This window comes from Cryptomeria japonica, chromosome 8, assembly GCF_030272615.1.
Source record: "Cryptomeria japonica chromosome 8, Sugi_1.0, whole genome shotgun sequence".
NCBI classification, from domain to species: domain Eukaryota; kingdom Viridiplantae; phylum Streptophyta; class Pinopsida; order Cupressales; family Cupressaceae; genus Cryptomeria; species Cryptomeria japonica.
Genome location: NC_081412.1, coordinates 158266010 through 158285455, shown reverse-complemented (window position 1 = coordinate 158285455; position 19446 = coordinate 158266010). Strand labels below are relative to the sequence as shown.

The 19446-nt window shown below is 38.6% G+C and overlaps 1 protein-coding gene across 3 annotated transcripts in view; it reads left to right on the top strand.

The window, feature by feature from the left end:
* The window catches only part of LOC131044816 (protein unc-13 homolog), a 193899-nt gene extending 174712 nt beyond the window's left edge, over positions 1–19187 (top strand). For all 3 annotated transcript variants that reach the window (XM_057978251.2, XM_057978253.2, XM_057978252.2), the window contains 2 exons: positions 18510–18605; positions 18700–19187. In XM_057978251.2, coding sequence (XP_057834234.2) covers positions 18510–18605; positions 18700–18888 — 285 coding nt within the window. In that variant the 3' untranslated portion in view covers positions 18889–19187. The remainder of the gene's footprint in view (positions 1–18509; positions 18606–18699) is intronic.
* The last annotated feature ends 259 nt before the right edge of the window (positions 19188–19446 follow it).

The following is a 19446-nucleotide window of genomic DNA, read 5'->3' as shown; positions in this document are numbered from 1 at the left end:
TCCATTAGAACATTAGGGGCATCGTAGGGTCTACTTGATTGTGAGTTTGGAACCTCCCCCAATTGTCTGCTAGAACCTGTGTCCAGAGGGCTTCCAAAAATAAGCCCATAGCATGGTGGCACATGGAAAATGTCTCGTGCTAGAGGATAAGAAACTCATGTATGTGCTCTGAGAGTAGCTATGCCCAATCTTATACTTGGCCATTTCGGATTTTGTTCAATAAAGCAATCATCCATAGAGCAATATCCGAGGCCCTGCTTGCTCCCGTGAGGTGGCTCTTCACTAAATCCATTAGGCACCACCATTCTGGAGAATTGATAAAAGTTTTCTCAATCCTATAACATGTAATGTGTACAACAATGAACTCCTTGTTCTTGATACAAGATGAGATATATATACCACTTGGCGGTTGGTTAAGAGTGCCAACCGCCTGCAACTACCAACTACCCCTACAATGATGCCAAAATGTTTACTCTCTACGGGATATGTGCTTTAACTACTGGAAGTAAACAGGAAATGTAACAGGAACATGAACAACACAACATATAGAATTCAGAGTAACATATGGTAGAATGATCTATCTTTTATGCTAGAACATGTAATGTGTACAACAATGAACTCCCTGTTCCCGATACAAGATGAGATATATATATATATATATATATATACCACTCGGCAGTTGGTTAAGAGTGCCAACCGCCGGCAACTACCAACTACCCCTACGAGAACTATAATTCATTACATTGCCATTATTTAACAAAACAAAGTATTATTTTAGTCTTGCATATTTGCCATCTACAATCTACTTTTAAGAATAAAACAAGTGTTTCGTTATTAAGAACAAAACAACAGTTAATGAGAAGCATAATTAATATGATAAAGAAAACAAAAAATGTATCAAAAAGGTGCGATTTCATACCCCTAATATATGCAAACTCATTTACATCGAAAGAAACGATTTTAGTGGTGTGTTTATTAAACAAACAATATTATGTTGAAGAATCCACTTTTGATAAGGAATAAAGCCAACGATTAGCACATGGAAGACATGTCTCTTCAAAGAAATGTCTATTCCAAAAGGTATGACTTCTAGAAGATAAGGCATAAATAGAGATGAATAATGGTGGTAAGATTGTGAAGAAAAAAAGAAAATTAGACTTGAAAATAAGTGTGTGTGAAGAATGTCCTATCTTTCAAGCACAAACAGATTATAAGAGAGAAGTGAAGAATAAATATGATAGTATAGAAGCAGATTCGAAAAATGGTACATGTGTAGATTTGAGATACACACACACACACACACACATATATATATACATATACATATACATATACATATACATATGCATATACATATATACATATACATATACATATACATATACATATACATATGCATATACATATATACATATACATATACATATGCATATATATATATATATATACATATATATATAACACACACACACACACATATATATATATACATATACATATACATATGCATATATATATATATATATATATATACACACATATATATATTTACATATATATATAACTCAAGGGCAATAAAGAGTAAAGCAATGAAGAAAATCATGGTGTGTATATAAGCAGATTTGCTTATGAGCAGTTGTAGCTATTAAGGGCAAATGAGTGCCGACTTTTGAGCAAAGTTTCTTGAAGAATATTTTTCTTTTGGTCGGTAATAAGTTTGTATTTTATTAAATATAGGAATAGATAGTACATTACAAAAATGCAGAAAAAAGCCTGATTCTTACAGGCATCCATGGACAGAACCTACCACCAAGACCGCCATGCCTTCAACACCTACATACAACTGGGTGGCATTCTTTACTGTATTACTGTTGTCATTTTATGACACCCTTGGTCCATCAGCAAGAACCGATCAGAGATATGTTCCATGGACTAGGGCGGCCCCAGTTGATCAAGGAGAGAAGAATCATGAAGTATGAAGTGTTGCCTTGTCCAGAGGAAGTTCCTCCCTTGGCCTTTTCTTCTTCCCCGGAACTCTGGAACTCCGAGGTTTTGAAGTTCTTTGCCTTAGCCGCTTTCTTTCCTTCTTCGGGACTTCGAAACCCCGAGGTTCCAAAGTTCTTTCCCTAGCTTAGCCCCTCCTCTCCTTAGTCTTTCTCTCTTTTCCCCCAGAACTTCGGAACCTCGAGGTTCCGAAGTTCCTAGCCTTCCTTTCCTTCGCCTCTTCTCTTAAGCATCTCCTTTGCCCGGAACTCCAGAACCCCGAGGTTCCGAAGTTCCTTTGCGCAGTTCCTCGGAACTCGGGAACCCTGAGGTTCCAAAGTTCCCTTCCCTTGCCTTTCCCGGAACCCCAAGGTTCCCTCCTCCCCCTTCTTCCTTCTTCTCCCCGGAACTCCGGAACCCCGAGGTTCCGAAGTTCCTTCCCCTTTTGCCTTCTCTCTCTAGTTCCTTCGAAACTTCGAAACCCCGAGGTTCTGAAGGCCTTTTCCTTCTCTTCTTCTCTCTATCCCGGAACTCAGGAACCCTGAAGTTACGAAGTTCTTCCCTTGTCTTCCTCACTTCGGGAGACCAAGCTTTCGAAGTCTTCGGGCTTCCTTCCGACTGGCGACACTTCCGGATGGCGTGATTGACACTCAAGGCCTTAAATGCTTCGACAATTTTGGTGGCTTGTGCACTTTCTTTTGTGGAGCCACAAGGGTGCATTAAGTGTTTTTGGTAGGATTTCCATCAAGGAAGGTACGGGGCCATGCTTGGTGACTTATGTCATGAATGACTTTGGAAGGTCAGTCAATCTACCTTCCTTAGAATTGCCTTTTGAGGTATGGCTAAGTTGCTTGCATGTACAAGCCAAGTGCATGGACTTCCCTGCACTTCCAAACTGACATGTAGGGGTCATGATCACCATTGTAACCCATTTCTCTATATAGGGCTGTTAAGCCTCATTGTAAAGGGTTCTCTCCCTGCTAGTTTGAGCTTTCTTATGCTCTTCTCTTCTCTTAAAGATTTGTAATTATTTTTGCATTTCTGCAACTGTAAGATTGGCTTTTGGCCTTATGATTAATTGAAAATCACCATTCTTGCCTCCTTTTAACCTATGTATGCTGTGTATGCTTTTCTTACCTTCATCATAGGTGTATGTCTTGTGGCTTTTCCCTCCATATATATGCTGTGTTATCTTGTTTTCTGAGTGTGACTTGTGGGAATCCTTCTTCCCTCTCGACACTTAGCAAACTCTAACCTCCATACATGCTTTTGGGTCACTTATGCAATTGAAGTTGTGCATCTCTTGGGTTTTTTAGTTGGTTCCTTGTGCCATTTCGGTAGGGAGAGAAACAATCTCTTCTTGGTGCATCACCTCCTTTATTTCAAGCAATTCTCTCTTCCCTTTACCTCTGCAAGTTGTTAGGATAGGCTTAGGAGTAAGTTTTGAAGTGTTGAGTTGGTTCAACATCCGCACCTATTTGAAGAAGGAAGCCGGCCTTCTCCGGAGATTCAACCCCATGCGCAAGATCCCACACTTCGAGGTTGTTTCCATGTTTCACAAGGTTGCTGAGTTGATAGCTTAGCAAGGGTGCAAGCTTTTGTGATAACAATTACCACCATAACAACGATTCATATCAAAAAATACAAAAGGCCTAAATTTTGCAGGCATCCATCGACAAACCCTAACACCTACAACCGCCAACCCTACAACCCATACCACGGCTGGTTACTATTCATTACAAAAATTGCCACCATTACATGCTTTATAGGGTTTCAAAAAGAATTACGAAAACTGAAACCCAAACTACCACCATGACTAGATAAACAGACACCCCGAGCCCTAAAAACAGCAGACTTCAATACAAAAGACTAGTAAAATTGGAGAATTTACGAAATTCCAAGCTCTACCTAAACGGAGAAACACCATTTTGTATTCGAAAACATAAAGAAAATGCATAGGTCCACCACAACAACACCCTTCCAGCATTAGGGCATATTTTCTGTACCTCCACTCGACCCTTCACCCACGTTGCAGCAGCCACCTCCACCCACGATAGCCTTATTGTCCACCATCACCTTCTTTGCTAGGTTTACTCGCCGCACGCTCTTCACTTTCTGCTTGCCCTTACTCCCATAACACTTTTTTACAGAAGCACCAATTACAGAGCCTCGAGATGCTAGCTCTTTCTCCCTCGAATAGAGCTTGAGAGAGTCCCACCCAATGGCCGCCTCAGCTTTGTGCTCATCTTTATCCAAACCAAAAGGCCACTGGATGAAAGGGACCAATTCCCTCAAATCATGGACCCCATCAATATCGAACCCCTCTCCTGCATCAAAACCAGCCCCGGGCATTGCCATTTCCAACAGTTCCATCAACTTGCAGAGCCAGTCGTCCTCCACACACCGCCTCAAGACATGGACCGACACCTCCTTTTCACTCACCGAGCTCCAAGCCCCAAGCCAAAATCATAGTCACCACATCCACATTTGTTTGCCCTCTCGGGTAAACGGTTAAATGCAGAAAGTAAATGTACAGAACATAATGGAAATATATTAAATAACCAGCCTCTGTATTAATTCCACAGTCCATGTACAATAAGTGCTTATAACATTACATCTGACACGACTAACTTGATCCTTTCGAAGAAAAGGTACACAATATATAATACCCGAAGGGGTGCGACACAACTGTCGCGACTCCAACTACCTACCCGTCGGCCAACTAACTGACCGCCGTAACTCATTATTACCGACGACAACATAAACATAATATAACAACATAACATAATGATTATTCCCGGCAACAACATTCATCTTGTATTTGTGCATTGTCTTGAGAAAACTCTCCCCCAACAACATTTCCATTATCTGGACGAAAGCATCATCGCAAAACTTGAACATACATTTAATTCTCTTTGCTGAAACGCCCCCCACAAACGACAATTGTTGCCTTTTGGTATACAGTGTGAACTTCGCCTCCATACTTGTCAGCACCTCCCAACAACCCGCAAACAATACAACCAAAATGGGCCCGATCCCCTATAAATAACGGCCCGTCACATTCCCACATTCACAGCCATACCAAAAAATGAATACAATTAATTATTCCCTCGTACTACATTGTCCAAAATATCCTCATTTAGATTTCTAAAATCTTCAACATGTAATTCATGCACAACCTCAAATGATGTTGCCCATTTGGACAACACATTTGCTACCCCATTGCCACCCCTTCGCTCATGCGAAATGGCATAATTTCTGATCAAATTTAAATCATTTTTGATTTTGGCAATAATTTTATTTAAAGACCATGCATTTGCTTCACCTTTCATGATTGCATTAATAACAATTTGTGAATCCCCTTCAAGGTGTAGAGTTTGCACACCTAGTTTAATCCCCCATTGAACTGCTAATAGGGCCGCTTGAGCCTTTGCCACATTATTTGTACCATGTGCAAGCCTTTGAGCTCCCATCACCACAATGTTTCCCAACCAGTCTTTGATCACAAACCCTGCACTAGATACACTTGGATTACCTTTTGAAGTGCCATCAAAATTAGCCTTATACCATCCATATTGCGGCACTTCCCACTTAACTGTAGGCTTCCCATCCGAGATCGGATTCACTTGGTAAAGCCCATGAATAGGCCAGTTTCTTGAAGAATATTGTGGACATATGAAGGGTCACTTTTGTTGGTGAAGAGGTATATTGAGTAGTATAAAAGAAATGAGATAGAGGTGTCAAAAGGATTAGAGTTTAATGTAATATCCTTTCAAACAATGAGCAGATTTATGAGAGTCATGAGCATATTGTTGAAGTTGTTATAGTAGTTTTATGATCAGTTTATAGCAGATTTGAATAAAGAAGAACAGAGTTATAGCTATTGTGAAGACAATTTGAATGAGGGGTTGGTGTGTCTAGTAGGTTGGAATCTACGAAATTCGTAAGAGATTATTATATAAGCAAATAATTTACCGTGGTTTTCTCCCATAAGGGCTTCCATGTAAAAATCATGTGCTATTGTGTTTTTCTCACGTGCATGATTATTGATGTTGAGTAAATGATGTTATTATTATTGATCAAGTTTTAAATGTGGTATCAAGTTTGTATAAAGTAAAGATTATCACTAATTATGAAGGGTATGGGAAGGGAACTGAATGAAACTGAAAATAATATTATAAATGAAGAATTTGGAATGGAGGGGGTATGGAATCAGTTATATATTCTTACAATAATATTTCTGAGGGTTCTCAGATTTACAGGCTTGGGATGGAGACCTGAAGGCACTATCTTCAATAGTGAAACTAATTTCCCTAGGTAGACTTGGAGGGATCAACTAGATCTCTCAGGTGGGTTCAATGATCAGTTTGCAAAAAAATGACGAGGTCTTCATAGAAGACCGATTTCAAAAATTACAAGAATATAATTGGTATGTATTATTCCCTAGTGCTTATTTCAGAATATTAGTGAATAAAGGTTTGTTGTAAATATTATACTGGTCATCTTCTAGTATTTAAAGTCTAGAGCAGAATGAATAATTTATAATATATTTGTGTTTGGAAAGTTTATAATCCTTGGTCAAGGGCTATAATGTATGAATGGAACATTATATTGTGATGTTGAGTGAATATTATTTCCCATGGAGCATCACATTCTGAAGTAACTTTATGAGTTGGGTGATTATATTTGGAGAGAGTTATCGAGGGTTGATGAGATTATATTTGCCTTATAATCTTCGAATGAGACAAACATGCATCATGTTTCTTTTATGGATTGTTCATCTTCATGGTAGGAGCGGAATTACCATTGCCTCTAGTAGATATTCAGAGCATTATCAGGTGCGAATACATATATCCTTTCCTATGCATAATGTTTAAGTATTTTGGCTTCGTAGTACCTAACAACATATGCATTCTAGCTTCAATCGCTAGAGGGTAAGGGGAAATGCAAGTTGCAAAGTAACCCCATAGCTGAATTGTTCAATTTGTAGCCGAAGGATGAGATAGATGATGACATTGGCAAGTTCTTCTTTGCCAATGGCATCCCATTTTATGTAGCTCAGTCTCGTTATTATAAGGAGATGATATCAATGGTGGTGAGGGGAGGACCATCATATGTGCCACCAGGTGAGACCAAATTGAGGACCATGATCTTGGATAAGAACTATTCTAAGATCAATGTTTTGATGGAGAAGATGAAGGCATGTTGGGTGGAGTTTGGATGTAGCATAGTTATGGATGGGTGGATGGACATTAGCCATCGTACACTCATAAACATTATGGTTACATTTGCAGAGAGCCCATACTTTTTCAGGGTAGTTGATAACTTGATTGTATAGGGTATCACAAAGATGCTGATTTTCAATTTGAGGTCCTCAGGGAGGCTATTGAGGAGGTTGGGCTACAAAATGTGGTCCAAGTAGTGACAAATGCAACAAATTTGTGTAGAGCTACAAGGAAAACTTATTGGGCAACCTATAGACATATTTGGTGGACTCTATGTTGTGTGCATGCCATGAACAATGCACTCAAGGACATGGGGAAGATTGACTGGATTAGCTGAGTGGTCAGCGATGCAAGAGATGTGCAGATGTTTATCTGCAACCACTACACTTCACATGCACTCTTTTGGACCTTCTCAAAGTCTTGAAGGAGTTCTTGAAACCAGTTGAGACTAGATATGCATCCTATTTCATTCTCTTGGAAAGAATGATTGAGTTGCAAGAGGCATTTTAATTCATGGTTATGATTGTAGAGTGGAATAGGTGGGTCGAGGCCAAGATGGAGCAGGGGAGAGGGTGAAGGAGATAGTGAAGAGTGACATGTTTAGGAGTGATACAAAATACATAGTCTCCATCACCCAAGTCATCAAATATGGGGATGGGTACCTGTTGTGACGTTTTCACACATCGCCCCATTGCAAATGGGGACCCTTGCTTTTTTGCTTTTTAGGGTTTGTTCTTTAGGTTTTTTTAGGGTTTTGTCGGTTGGCCTTTGCATTTTGAGTATCGCCCAGGAGATCAATAGGATAGCAAGTCCGGCTTGAGTGATGTCTTGATCCTGAAATTTGGCTAAGTCTGAAAGTCCTGATCCTGAAATTTGGCTAAGTCTGGAAACTGAAAAACCTCAAAAAACTAGATTTTGCAATATAACTCCTGGAGGTCTGAAACCACTCTCAAACATCCTGAAAGTATATATGGAATATAACTTAAAGTATAAGAAAGAAGAAACATAGAAGGAAATGTCACTTAGTGAGAGCTTGTGTTCTAGCAAAGTAGATCGGAAATTCAATCACCAAATGTAAGTCCCCTTGTGATTCCAGCAAATCACATCATACCACGGCGAGCTTATCCACATGTAGAGACCCTACTAAAAGGAACCTTGGAGTCATCCTAACTGATCCTTTATGCAAATCTTCAGCAATTAGAGACTTTTTCTCAAGAGAGGATAAGATACCCTTAGGTATTTTATTCTGTGTTAGGCTGTGTACAAAATACACGTCAACAGAATTGGCGCTAGAAGGAGGGCTGAGCATTTGAAAGTTCGATCTTGTCAAGTCACATAGCATTTGAAGAAATTTTCAAGAACTTTTTACCCTCCTCCACGCTCGACAGAATTGAATTAGGAGTGCCTAACAGCGAACACGAACTCTTGAATCCAAGGAAGATCAGTGGAAAGCTTTTTCTCAAACACTTGAAGGAAGGTGACTGCTGGATCGTCAGTTGGACTTACGCAAGAAGGAATCAAGCTGGAACCAGTTGAACGTTCAAGTTGAATCTGAGATATTCAAGATCTCTCTTATTCCAAAAAATCCAAAAAAAGTGAAAAATAGAAAATCCAAAAAAATCAAAAAATCAAAAAATCAAAAAATCAAAAAAGAAAGATTTCTCAATGGAGCGGCAGCAGTTTCACGAGGAGCAACAAGTTGATTTTCCTGAACTTTGGTGGAGGTTAGATACGCAACTTTATCCACGAAGATTGTCCAAGTTCGCAAGACCAGGGCAGTGTCGAGTTCACGAGACAGAGGAACATGATGAAATGCATTGCTTGAAATACTTATCAAGGATGGAATCGGCAGCACAGGGAAAAATCTTCTTTTGGGATGTCCCAAGGTCAGAAACGGAAGAAAACAATTTCAGTGTCCCAGAAACCAAAGATCCTCTTCTAAGCTTCATGTGGATGATCGAGAGTCAACTCATTTTGAATGGCGAAATGCGTCTTGAAAACATATTGCTACCATTGTGGTGTAGAATTCACAACTCACCTCACTCTGAATTTACTTGCTTAGTATGTGAAATGGCTATCAATCAAGTCAGAAACCAGTTTGGAAAGCCAACTTTGTCCGAGGAAGAATGCATCATGAACAGATCTTGGGGTGCACATCTCGCAACCGAATTCAAGAGAACCTATGAAAAGGACATTGCTCCAGCATCTGAATGTGAGAAGGATCAATTGTACGTTGACGATACAAATGCACCTGAGGAACAATGTATTACAATGGATAGCTCGCCATGCCTTGCACCTGAAAAAGAATACCATGAAACAAAAGTTGAAGAATCAGTTGAGAATACTCAAACAGTGATAAAGGAAGATCTAGGAGTTGAACAAGCAATTAAAGAAGAAGACGACTCATCCCTTGAAGAATTCTCACTTATGCTACAAGAGGAGATCCTTGAGATTGAATTGCAGGAGTTTTCAAATGATCTCATTGAAGAAGACAATCAAGTTGAGATGTTGAACAAAGAGATACAAATCATCATAAGTGAGCCCAGGTATGAAGAACAATTCAAAGGGGCGCTTGAAGATTTCATCACCATTATGATATTTGAGGAAGCATTGAAAGAACTTGTAGAGGAAATGCAAATGGAATCACTGCCAAATTTTTTTCTAGATAAGCAAGTTACTGGGAGTGATATGATCCACCATCAACTCCGACCTCCCGAGGCTATTCTTGAAGAAGAAAGGCCACCTGAGATTATCTTTGATCCACTAGAGGAGATGTTTGAAGCTCAATCCATCAAGGAGACTCTCATTTTTGAAGATATGCTAACAAAATTTCATAAAGATGCTTGGTTTATGCAAGATGTTTCAGTGAAAATAGAAAATGTTAAGCTATTCGAAGGGGCGCTGAGCTTGTTTCAAGAACTTCCTAATCAAGATCAACATGTTGTGGATACTCGCGGAATGATTCATCACCAATGGAGACCTCCTGAAGCAGCTGGTGACCTCGCTTCCGACAATACAGTTCCGTCTGAGCCAGAAATATGCCAGGTTGTCTCTTTCCTTAATCCTAGCTTTGAAAGTTATTATGATTTTGATTATGGGGATTTTGGGAAAACAACTTGCATTTGGATTGATCATGGTCCTAATGAATTACCTCAGTTGATTATTTTGAGTGAAAACTTGCTTGAGTATGAGAGATGCATGGTGAGAGTTTGCCTTTCTGTATTTAAGGATGAATTTGCCCGATTGAGAACCATCACGTTTGCCATGCTCCTGTTGCACAACCTGAGAAATCATGTAAAGTCATGTACATATTTTGCTTCTTTGAGTCGTGTCGAGTCTAGGACTCTTGTATATAGGTTTAGAGTAGGTTTTCTTTTCGTGTTTTTAGATTAGAGGTCTTTTGAGCCTTGTTCTTAATTTGCCTTGAGTCATTTGACTCATGATCTAGTGTGGCTCAGGTAGTTTAGTTGTTTGCTTTCTTTAGGTAGTTTGCTTTTGGTGTGTGTTTTAGTTTAGTTTGCTTTGAGTCGGTTTGTCGGTTGGTCTGCTTTAGTTTAGGTGTCTTGAGTGGGAGCCTCCATTTTGTGAGAAAGGCGTTTGTGTTGTTGCCCGCACACTGGCAATATCCTGGGTCTTATGTTAGACTCATTTCTTAGATATCTATTCATGAAGTGTTTGGAATCCGAGGTTGTTCCTCTTTAGCTTTATCATCTGATCAGGACCTGTATTTGACTTGGAAGGGAATCATTTTCTGTGTCTTGATGCCGACATCTGTTGATTACTATATCTTCACACATTAATAGACTCCGAGTCATTATGGTTTTCAGGCAAAGCTGTGATTGGTGAAAAATCTAAAATCTGGCTTCAGCGCCACCGCAATCCTCAAACCCTAGTAAGCTTTACTGCTTACGAGCCAAAGGAATTGATGGAGAGAAAAAGCAATATCAAAAGGGAAAAATGAAAAAAAAAGAGAAAATAAAAGAGAAAAATGAAGAGAAAAGTGAAATGAAATGAAATATCAAAATTTGGCTAAGGGGAATATACGGATAACTCCATCGGGGCTATAGACGCCTGGCTGGCAATGGAGCAATGTTCATGAGCTTGCGGCGATAACCTCGTCGGGACTATGGACGTCTGACTGGCAGCGAGGCTCTATTCAGGATGCTTTTGAAGTTCAGATAAACTACGTAGCTAATCACAGGGGAACCTGAAAGGTTATATTTGTCTTGTTGAGAGGAATGAATACACTTGCACACACTTGGGTAATCAAAGACTAAGTGTCTGGATTTGGTTAAGGGATTCTTCTTCCACTTTGAGTACATTTTCTAATCTCCTGATGAGCTAGGTTGAATTTTCCGGAGGTTCTAGGTGTCGATTGAGTCTCTATCTCTGAAATGTTTCAGGAACATTTATTCAAGGTGGCGCTAGATGTTGTGACGTTTTCACACATCGCCCCATTGCAAATGGGGACCCTTGCTTTTTTGCTTTTTAGGGTTTGTTCTTTAGGTTTTTTTAGGGTTTTGTCGGTTGGCCTTTGCATTTTGAGTATCGCCCAGGAGATCAATAGGATAGCAAGTCCGGCTTGAGTGATGTCTTGATCCTGAAATTTGGCTAAGTCTGAAAGTCCTGATCCTGAAATTTGGCTAAGTCTGGAAACTGAAAAACCTCAAAAAACTAGATTTTGCAATATAACTCCTGGAGGTCTGAAACCACTCTCAAACATCCTGAAAGTATATATGGAATATAACTTAAAGTATAAGAAAACTTATACTTAAATGTTATATTCCATAAAAATTATCCTGATAGAGAGTTCGAAAAGTCAAATTTCGCTCCTGTCCCTCCCAGGAGGACCAAGGCGAATCGCTCCTGTCCCTCACTGAAGGACCAGAGCGAAGTTCTTCACAAGACAAAATTCAGGCAAAGATCAAGTCAAGTTTATGTTTGAAGGCAAGGAAGGAGGTGAAATGAACTTATTGAAGATAAATTGAAGATTACCAAATGCCAACAAAGGACCAAAATGCTTAAGTTCGCTCCTGTCCCTCAGGAAGGGACCAGAGCGATTTTTGTTATAGATGATTTTCTTGCCAAGTTACAACCGATCTCAAGGCATGAATGAATGAAAGGAAGTATGACGGGACAATTGAAGATAGTTTTTGAAGGAGATGAAGTGAAATGAAGCCCACAAGAACAAAATCGCTCCTGTCCCTCTCCAAGGGACCAGGGCGATATGATGATTATATTGCTATTCTTCCAAGTTCAAGCCACTCCAAAATGAAGAACAAGGAGGCAAGGACGTCTTAAGACATCTCAATCAAACATGAAGTATCCAAAGTTGCCAATATTGAAGGATTTTACATCAAGACTCCTAGTTCGCTCCTGTCCCTCAGGGAGGGACCAGAGTGATATTTCCATAAAGGCATAGATTTCAAAAGTTAAGCAAGTGTCAAGCGACCAAGGAAGATCAAGGGATCACGTTTTACCCGATGAAGACAATTGCAAGTTGAAGAAAGTAAAGGCAAGTCCAAAACCTTGAAATTCGCTCCTGTCCCTCAGGAAGGGACCAGAGCGATATTGATTATATTGGCCAAATCTCTCAAAAGTTACGTAAGGTCAAGGTTTTGCAAGGTCGTAAAGGGTCCAAGACATGATTAGAAGGTGATATACAAAGACTTCAAATGTTAAACAATCATCAAATTGAACAAAGAAGCAAAATCGCTCCTGTTCCTCTCCAAGGGACCAGGGCGATTTGTATGGGATTCTTCATTTTCCTTCAAATTCATGCCAAGTGAGGGTTTTTTTGGGATCACACAAGGTATAAGGTGTCTTTTGAGGATGATATGCAAGAGTTTTGAACGTCAAAATGTTATCAATCAAGTTAAGGAACTCATATCGCTCCTGTCCTTTGGACAAGGACCAAAGCGATTTTTACAAAAACACTCATGCTCCTTCAAAATCAAGACAATGCAAGGATTGGCGAAGTAAAGGACGTCCTTTGGAAGGCAATGAACGAAGAACGAAGATCAAATGTTTACAAATTTGAGCCAGGACATGAGGATCGCTCCTGTCCCTCTCCAAGGGACCAGGGCGATATTTACTAAAACACATGATATCCTTTAAAGATCACGTTAAAGCAAGGTTGCACAAGGTTTTAAATATCATTTGAAGATAATACAAAGGTGGTGAACGTTAAAATATTATTAATCCAAGTTTGAAATGGAAATAACATGAAGATCGCTCCTGTCCCTCTCCAAGGGACCAGGGCGATAATGGTTATAAAGGCATTTGTTCACACAAGCAAGACGTTCTAGCTCGAAGGACCTAACGAAAATAGCAAATCCAACGTGGAGATGGAGACCTTGGATGTAAAAATTGCAAGAATCATGACCAAAGTAATGGATCGCTCCTGTCCCTCTCCAAGGGACCAGGGCGATGAGGTACGTATACTTCATTTTCAAAATAATTTGGCGCTCAAGCAAGCATTTTTTTAAATTTATTTTAAATGCTAAGATCGATAAGTTTGAAAATCCTATTAAATTAGCATTTAAATATTGCGCTTAACATTTATTAATTATTTTGCCTTTAAAAAATCGAATTTGATAATTTAAAAACAAAGGCATTTGATTAATAATTAATTATTAAATTATTAAAAATCAAAGGGAGCACTTAAATATGGAGGTCGACCTTTATTACTTATTAAAAATCATTTAAATTGCCTTATTTTTACACAAGTCGGCCTTGGGGGTGAATGGTGAGGTGAGCGCTATAAAGGGAGAGTGAAAATCATTATTTTCACATTATCATTTATCAATTCTTACATGCGATCTTGAAGGAGAAAGTGCGAATTGTGTTTAGAGAAGTGCGAATTTCATTCCAAGCAAGGTGGTGCGAATATATATCCAAAGGTGGCGTAGATATTATCCAAGGAGATACGAACTTAAAGTTTAAATTGTGCGAACTTGTCAAGCATTGGAGATCACGTCAAAGATTTGAAAGGTGGCGAATTTCTTATTTTGAAGTGGAGATCACGTTGAAAACCATCTTTCGCCAATTTTGCCTAGGCGATTTTATTCATTTTGCATTTTAGAGTTAAGCTCTCAAGTAAGGTATGGCAAGATCTCTTGTTTTAATTTCGAATTTTGATCGTCATTGCCTTAAGCTTGAATTTTGAATTTTGAATTGTATTAGCTCAATCGTCATTTAGGAAATGATAATTCAAGGACTAATCATGAAGTTTCCTAAAATTAATTTAATCTATGCTATTCATTGTAAAATCATGTTACTAATTTTGAAATGTTGTGTAGGCATCAAATGGAGATCTCATCAAGGAAAATCAAGCCGGATCAAGGACGGTCTTCGCCGGGTCGATCAAGCAAGGACAGGAGTGACTTCTTTCAATCCAGCATTCCAAGGCGAGGTACATCATCCTGCACATCAAGGACACAGGGAGTTAGAACAAGGGCTCGTTGAAGAAGTAAATAGTTCCAGATGAATTAATTGAAGCAAGCTTCTCAACAACATCAAGTTGAATATCTACCAAGTTACAAGTGTCAAATGAGGTGGCATCCTAGTCATCACGTCTCCAATCAGTGAGGTCCATCTCAGCATGTCCAGATTCAATGTACTTAACTCATGGAAGGTGGCACAAACTCCGATGTACCTACCCCGGCTATCCATTGGTCGATTTTTCTAGAGGGGACATGTGTCCAAGCAATACAATTTTATCATTGGTCAAGCATTAAATGTTATGTAATGGTTGTAACAAACCCTAATTAGGGTTTTCATTGTAAAATCTTGGCCATTGATCTTGAATTGATCTAAGCCATCAAATTGTATTGTGGGCACTATATAAGCCCTGGCATTTCATTTGTAAAGGTTAATTAGCAATTGTTAGAGATAGTATGTAAATAGTTAGAATAGTTAGAGAATAGTTGGAAGCAATTAGAGTAGAATAGGAGGACAAGGCAAGAAATTGTTGCCATTGATTGTAAACAAACTCCATTTTCATTGAAGTAATGGTGAAATATGTCGTTTTCTTGCAATTTGCATGGTTTCTTGTTGAGTCTTCAATCTTAGATGGTAGATGATTAGATGAATGGAGGAAATGTGATTGATTGATGATGGAATTCGTATATCCATACTACTAGCAGTTTGTTGATTGCAGACTTGCCTTGCGTAGTCAACTGGAATCATTCAGCCTAAGCTCAATTTCAATTTGTCGCTTCTTCATTGATATGCATCAACTTGATGGTGTCTATGCCTGTGGTGATGATTTGAACATCATAAAGCTTCCCTTAGAAGATCGCACTAGCCTTGTGTAGATGTTCCATTGATGTCAAAACAAGACCTAGTTGGAGTTTCATCAAAAATCAAATCATCGCTCCTACATTCTTAGTATTAGGATTAGATCCTCTCTTCACCCCCTTCCTTTTTCCCTTTTTTAATCTAAGTTAGTGAGAGCTTGTGTTCTAGCAAAGTAGATCGGAAATTCAATCACCAAATGTAAGTCCCCTTGTGATTCCAGCAAATCACATCATACCACGGCGAGCTTATCCACATGTAGAGACCCTACTAAAAGGAACCTTGGAGTCATCCTAACTGATCCTTTATGCGAATCTTCAGCAGTTAGAGACTTTTTCTCAAGAGAGGATAAGATACCCTTAGGTATTTTATTCTGTGTTAGGCTGTGTACAAAATACACGTCAACAGTACCCTTGGAAAGGTGTATGAGTGCATTGATTCTATGCTTGACCAGATGAGGACTGTTGTGTGAGTGAAGGACCCCACTTTAGCATTCTACAATGAGCACATTTGGTCAATCATTCAACGTAGATGGGACAAGCTCAACACTCCCTTTGCATATGGCATATGCCTTGAATCCTAAGTGGTACAAGGCTAGGATTGGTAGAGTTACACCGATCCAAGATGATGAGGTAAAGGTAGGGTTCTTTAGGTGCATTGATAAGATGTATGATGCTAGAAATGTTGGTACAATTTGCATTGAGTGGACCAAATTTGCCACTCTTAGGGTTTATTTAGATGCGGCTAAGATGGATATAGCAACTATGGTATAGGAGGACCCACTTTTGTGGTGGAATTGTCATGGTTAGAAATCTTTGAGTACCACTCTAGCAATTCGTTTGTTATCTCAGGTTTCTATTTCTTCAACTGACGAGAGGAATTGGTCTACATATAGCTTCATCCACTCTCTGAGGAGGAACAAACTTACCCCTAAGAGAGCAGAGAAGCTTAGGTTGATGAGGATGTTACCACTTTAGATGCAGGGCAGGTTGGTGTTAGTTTGGGGGATCTTGACCGTGAGGAGTCAAGTAGTTCTAGTGATGAGGAGTTTGTAGATGATTGGAGGCCTCCCTTCACTACATTTTGACATTTTGACATTTGTACTTATTTTGATATCATGCTAGTAATTGTAATGCTACTCATTGTAATGGTGTAATTATCTTTATGATATTTTCAATATAACAGAAATCTCCAATTTGAGAATTTCATTTGTCAAATTTTATTTAGTATTTGTAATTTTGCTATTTTATAATTCTACTAATTTGCCAAAGTTTCATTTGAAATATAATTCTTATACATCTTTTCACAACTAGTTTCTCCCCCCCCCATTGTCCCCAAACTTAGGCTCTTTGTCCCCTTGTCCCCAAAACCCATCCCTAACGCTGGTGAATACTATTTATTTACTGATGCCGATATTGGCAGGATGATTGAAATTGCTTCTGGTATGATAACTATCTATGATTCTGTACTTTCAAACCCAAATAGTGGTCAGGCATGTAATAGCTGAAATGCATTTTTTTTTTTAATGTAATAGAATCTTGTTAGTGTAGGTTTTTTATTTTCCTTATGTTAGGGGGTATTTATTTTTCCTACACATATTATTTAAGCTTGCTTAGGTTAATAGGAGTGGTTTATATGAGGACACGTGGTGAAATACTTCAGCTAATGTGTAACTCTCCACCTCACATGGGTAGTTGAGTTACACACCTTCTTTTGACTTGTTGTGCCACCTCTCATAACCACTATTTTGTCATTTCCTAAGTGGGTTATGGGGTAGTTGGGTTTCTCACCCTTTTTTGGCCTTATGTGCCAATTTTTTCAACTCCTTTACTGTCTTCATGTAAGGAGGTGATACCACATGTTTTGGCATTTACCAAGAAGGTAAAACCTCCCACTTTTTATGGGAATAGGAGTTAATGCACCCCTTGGATGTACATGCTTATATTTTTCTATATAATATGCACTATATTCTCACCTTCACAAGTTCAGTGATAGCTTGGTGAGAGTCTTCTCCAAATTCTCTTCTTTGTCTCTATTTTTCTCTCATATCAGAATTATCTTCATTCAACTATTTTGATTTTCGATCATCTGTTGCTTGAGGAGTTGCATGTGATCTACGACTGATATCAGATCCTGGCTCAATTCTCGCTTCTCGCAGAATCTAACAAATTTGAGCTACCCCCTTGGTAGCAATTTCCCAAAACAAAACAAAAAGGTGATATAGCTATCATTTCCATTGGTGTAATATAATTCAGTCTGCTTTGCCAAAACCAATTTTTATTTGGTCTAAACCAAAGATTATTATTATAGCCTGGGTACTAGAGGGTCTTAATAAAATGGGAATGAAACCAAATTCACATTTGCTACGTTTATTACTACGTTCTTGTTTGATAATCTATAATATACAATTGTCAAATAATTTTATCATTTAAATCAATGTTTTGCTCTCTCAAGCTTCTATTTCTTGTACTTAGTTAAAATTCAGCGAGGCTTCTTCTTGTAGCATTTGTTCTCAAATTGCCATGGCAAACAAACAATATGTTAGGGTCCTTCATTTACTCTAGAAAGATAAGGTTACTGAAATTTCTTATTTGAAAACAAGCAGTTGTCTGGGCACCTAGTGTTCGGGAGTTTATAATTGTAGGTAAGGGTAATTGGCATGTATTATTGCCATTACCACTCATAATGTAGTTTGGGGGTTTATAATTATAGCCATCGTTACCATTCATACTGTATAATAAGATTGAATCATACATGCACTTATTGAGAAATCGTAAAATAGTTTGACTGGTATGTTGATGTGTAGCCCTGATTCAAGCCAAGTGTGCTTGTTCCCTGTGATAATTGGCAGAAAAAATAGTGATATAAATAAAAAGAAATGAAGAGGGATTGTGGAACCTAATTATAATTTCATTTTGGTGCAAATTCCGGATATTGATACATTAATTCTGGTTTCTAATAGAACAAATTCATGTTTCTGTGAATTCTGTGTCTGTTTTGTAGGAATTCTTCATGGCAGGTGGAGATGGGATTCCCCGTGGAGTTGTAGAAAATGCAGCAGCTCTTGTGCAACAAATCTTGAAGCTGTACAGCCTTGAGGTCAGTTAATTTCTGATGTTTATTGCATATTTAGGCACTCTCAGACAGTATTTTAGGGTTTGTATTTAAACATATATGATTTGGTGGATTACAGACACATGCAGTGATTGAGAACATGAGGCATGCAAGTGAACAAATGGCCACAGGATCTAATGCTCACAGAAATGGAAACAAAACAGCTAATGATGCAGATACTATTCTCCGCGTATTATGTCACAGGTCTGACAGCGAGGCTTCAAACTTTCTTAAAAAGCAATATAAGCTCCCTAAATCTGCTGGTTAGCAGTTGGAATAAAGCTACATGATGTGATCTATGTAGCAGCAGCTTCCAGCTTACATATGATCATCTCATTGATTGTTATTGCAATCTCTGTTATGTATTGTTAGATGAACCAATTTTTGGCAGCTAGTATCTTAGGCGCCTATGCAGATTTTAAAACCTATTGTCTAGCCTTCAGCTTGTCATTGTCTTAGCTTGTATTATATTAGATACTAATTAATTTATGCTGCAATTTTTGTTTGCATTTAAACAAAATGTAAATGCACCAGAGTATATAAATTAAGTACTCAATAATTCTCCCATATATTATGAACTTTTTAGTAATGTGTGTGTTTCTAGATAATTGTATTAACAAAGTAATATTCAACATTTTAAGGCTTTAAGTTTATGTTAAGTGCAAAGCTTCTGGAAAGGCCTGTGAAATACAAATTGGAAACCATGGATCTGTCAGCAGGATTAGATCAATATGGACTAATGTTGAAACAAACAGTATTTCAGAAGTGCAAATTGTTGAGACATGGACCAGCTAGGACTCGAACCTAGGACCTTCCATACGCTGCT